General features: G+C 48.9%; 1 protein-coding gene across 1 annotated transcript; it reads right to left on the minus strand.

Moving 5' to 3' along the window:
• Nucleotides 1-1,181: 1,181 nt before the first annotated feature.
• Nucleotides 1,182-1,736, minus strand: LOC133755508 (jun dimerization protein 2-like). The gene is made up of 2 exons (XM_062185624.1): nt 1,582-1,736; nt 1,182-1,449 (listed from the first exon to the last, which is right to left on the minus strand). Exons 1-2 carry the CDS (start codon nt 1,734-1,736, stop codon nt 1,182-1,184), a joined length of 423 nt encoding a protein of 140 aa, XP_062041608.1.
• Between the last annotated feature and the right edge of the window lie 2,656 nt (nt 1,737-4,392).

The following is a 4,392-nucleotide window of genomic DNA, read 5'->3' on the forward strand; positions in this document are numbered from 1 at the left end:
AAAATGTTCTCCAATAAAAAACATTCAAAAACCTAAAGTCCGTTGATAATATCCAGAAAAAACAAACACAGTGGCTGGAGCAATATTTGGGATTGAGTGAGCCAAAACAAAACCATATATTTCTGGTTTCATCCAGTCATATCCGGACAAACTTTTTGGAATTTGTATGCAATGGACCAAGAAAATCACAGTAAAAATGGTTTTGGAGAAAAGCAAAGTCCTTTCATAAGGGAAGTAGATAAAATATCATCGATACAAACAGAAATATCATGTTTTTTTTGCCGCAGTTCCTCTAGCTTTCTCCCTAGATAATACGAATTTGTAGAGCTGGTGTCCCCATGATGAACCAATTAGTGTTTCAACGGTACAAAATTAAATGTTCCCTGATAAAAAATATTCAAAACAATAAAGTCCATCGATAATATCCAGAAAATACAAACACAGAGGCTTTCACAATATTTCGAATTTAGTTAGCCAAAACACAACCGGATATTTCCAGTTTCATCCAGTCATATTGTAAGACCCCCGAAAGGTATCTCACACTTCTACCGACCCCAGAAACACGAATTCCAGTCCAATCGCTGCAAGTGCATGAGGAAGTTTATTACATCTGCGCAGATGGGCTCTCTCAAAACACAACAACACCCTCTAGTGTCGTGTGAGAAGAGAGGCCCCGATCATCAACCGCTCAAAGTATTTAAGCCTTAAAACCACAACATTAGCATATCTCCATAGCATTACCAAAAATCACAAGGTAAACCGCAGCATGATGAATTATCACAAGATAATGGGTTTTTCCAGGGTGAGGGGACAAAATCCTTGAGCAAGCACAAACACGGGGTCATCATGACATAGGTTGGGTACATTTCCAATCAACTTCTGTTTTTGTGGGTTTTTTTAAAACTTAAAACAATTATCACATGCTCAATTATCTCATAAAGGCATTAGCACAATCATCACATGTTACAAGGTCAGCTAAAGTCTAGTTATATTAAAAAAGCATTTTGCAAGCCAAAGCATTTTGTACAAAAGCAGAACAATATGCAGTTGGCCAAGCAACTCCATTTTAACCCCATCCTGCCTTCTCTCTCATTTCCCCCCTTTTCTTTTTGTACTAATTTTAATCTTAAAATTTAAGTGAAATTATGGGGATGAGCTATACCATTTGCACCACATTAATATTAGGTCCAAGGGACAGGGACGCTGTCGGTGCGGACAATGCAGGTGGGGCGGCGCCGGTTCAATACGAGAATCAGCTGCTGCTGCTCCTGCTCCAGTTCCCTGACCTGCATCTTTAGTACTGCGTTTCTGAACTCCAGCCACTCAAACTCCCGCTGCAGGGTCTCCGTGCGCTCCTTCCTCCGGGCCCACGCCACCTTGTTCTGTTCCAAGCGCCTTTTCCTCCGCTCCTCCTGTTCGGCGAGCTCACTTTCTACAGGTTGGGGCCTCCTGTCCAGGTTTACCTCGTTAGCGTTGCCGTTGGCAGGGGCGTCTTTCCCATCCTCCGCCTCCTTTACCACTTCTTTCTTTCTCAAGTCCTTGGTGGTGACCTCGGTGCTGGTGTCCACGGCTGCGTCAGGCATGCCCAGCTTTATCTCCAGCAAGGGCACGATTATGGTCCCAATGCATTTCAGCTCCTTCACGATCAGAGCCGAGCCGGGCCGTCTGGTCAGGGTGTCTTGCCCTGGCAGAGAGCCCGTGGTCACAAAAGGGTCAGGAATCTGCCCATGCATCATAGCAGGCCGGCCAGGCACAGGGTCTGAAACGAGTGTGGGAGCACGAAACTTTTTCTTTTATCCTGCAACAAAGGAGGGGAGCCGGGTACGAATGCTAAGCAGTCTTCAGAAGTCCCATCCCGAGCGGATTCCAAGAGCCACTCCACTCAAGATGAGACTCTTAAAAGACCGTCAAGTTGAAACCTTGGTGTTGTAAAGTTAAAATCCGAGTTTAAGCTGATAGGCGGCAGCCGGCCGCTTCCCCATGCGCCCACCAAATCTGCTGCCAGACACAGGTTTACAAACACATCACTGTGTCTTGCAGCCGATTTTTGTGCGCACAAAAGCAAATCTACAGAGTAGGGAAAGCATGTTCCGCGGGATAGAAAAATTACAAAAAGGCATCAGAATTTAAAAACAGAAAATACAACAGAGACAAAAACACATCCCTTGACCCAAATACCTTTTGTGACTTTCACACACCCTCTTCGACTTACTTTAAACATTTTACCATTTCCATTTAGTCTAGAGTAAACTAGCCATCCGGATCCTTACAAACCATGTCCTTTTCTTATGTAAAAAGCTCTTTCTCTCTCTATTTAACCCCTTACCAACAATACTCTTTTCTTTTATGTCCCTAATGTTTAGTAACCAATGACATTAAATTTATAACAGCTTTTAAAAACCTGTGCAGGATATTTAGCTCCTGCGTAAGCTGCTCCACGCGCCTGCGCAGCTGCTCATTCTCAGCCATGTTCTGCTGTATTTCCAGGATGCGCCACTTGGTCTTGCGCACGGCGATATTGTTGCGCTCCCGCCGCAGCCGATACTCCAGGCTGTCGTTCACTGCCTTCTTGCCCTCCTGCGAGGGGTCAGCCAAGGAGGGCGCCTCAAGGGGGCTGCTGGGGGGCACGGTGGTGGTCAAGGGGGCCTCAGGGACGCACAGGGGCTGGCCAGGTGCCGTCAGGGTTGGGGGCAGGTGCACAGGGGGCACAGTGGTGGCCAAGGGGGCCTCAGGGACACAAAGGGGCTGGCCTGGTGCCGTCAAGGTCGGAGGCAGGTGCACAGCCGTCTGCCCACAGTGTGCCACCTGGTACTGCAGGGGATTGTAGCTGCCCAGGCTGCCACCTCGGCTGCCCTCTGGCCCCCGGAGCTTCTCCCGGAGCTTCTCCTTCACAGCCACAGTCCCAGGGTCGTAGCTTCCTGGGCTGCTGTCAGGTGCCGACTCCATTGCAGAGAGGTCGGAGAGCAAAGCCGGGGACTGCTCCTCTTGGAAGCCTCCGAAGCCCCAGGAAGCGAACATTTAAGCAAAGCCTGGCAGGGTAGGGGAGTTACAAAAGAATTACTACTTGGCCCCAATCGATCTACCGCGAGTGTGGGTTTCCATATGCAGTTTATATACAGAAGCTTGAACGCAGCGCAAGCCAGCACTGCCCAGTTTGTTATAGTGCGGTGCCTGTCGCTGCATCCACACCTCCGCATCCAGCCCAGACCAGATCAATTGGGAAAACAAATATAGTCTAACACCCATGGTATTATAAACCCCCAAATAAAAGCCATCGGCGACATCTCAACCCAGTCCCTAGTGCCAGTTCTCCGTTATTTACTTGGTTAAAACCTCCCCTAGCTAAACAAAGTTTTCTCTAGCTAAACTCCCTGCACCCTGGCCACCTCTGGCTAGCCCTATAAACACAATGTAACTTTTTTTATCTTTAACACCTGTGCCACCATCTGACTTACCCTGGAGACGAAAGCCGGCCCGGTGTCTGACCCAGTACCTTTGGTAGTCCAAATCAGGGAAACATTGGCGCAATTTTTCTTCTTGGTCGATATGTCCATTTTGAATTCCCCGTGGGTGGTGGTGAGAGCGTACCTGCTGTTTTTGTGCATCTCCACCCGCTCCTTTTTCTTAGCTGCACGGAGTGCATGGTCCATAGCGATCAGCCCTGCCTGCCGAGCAGAGTCCTCGGGGGGTTGAAGGTGGAAACCCAGACCACTGTCCTCGTTCGGCCGTCTCCCACTGTTATCTCCGTTGAACTCTGGAGGCTAGGGGGATATCGCGTGGGCCCATCCCAGACACCGCAGGGGGTGATGGAGCATTATCCACAAGAACCTGGGCAGAGCCCGCATCCCCAACATTATCCCCAACCATGTCGGACCACACGTGTCCCAACGAGGGAGGGGCCGAGGGGCTGCTGTCGCCCAGTCTCACCACTCCGCTGCTGTCGTCCTCTCTTGTCGTCTTGCAGGGGCCGTTTCGGTCAGTTCAGTCTCGGGTGGCAGTCGTACACCACTAGATTCTCGTTGTTAGCCGGACCTTAGGCAGACTTGTCCTTTTGGGCACTTCTCTGTGCTTTTATCAGTCTCCGGGTTCCCTGTCTTATTCTGATTCTCCCTTACTCTGCTTTCTGTTAACTGTGGTGGCCAGAATCCTAGTTAGTTTCTTTTTCTTAGCCCATTTTAAACTTCCTCTGTTTTAACTAAATAACTTTAACCCCCTTCAGCTAAGCTCCTCAGGAGAGTCTGGCAATAGAGTCTGAGTCTCCTACAGAGTTCCAGTTAGTAAAATTAATGTTAGTAAAACAGGCCCTGCAAGTCCTGTCAGGGCTTGTGATCCCAGTTATATGGTGGAGAAGGGCGGCCAGTTAGAACGGGCCGGGGGTCCTCCTTTCTCCAT

This window comes from Lepus europaeus, unplaced genomic scaffold, assembly GCF_033115175.1.
Source record: "Lepus europaeus isolate LE1 unplaced genomic scaffold, mLepTim1.pri SCAFFOLD_55, whole genome shotgun sequence".
Classification (NCBI taxonomy): domain Eukaryota; kingdom Metazoa; phylum Chordata; class Mammalia; order Lagomorpha; family Leporidae; genus Lepus; species Lepus europaeus.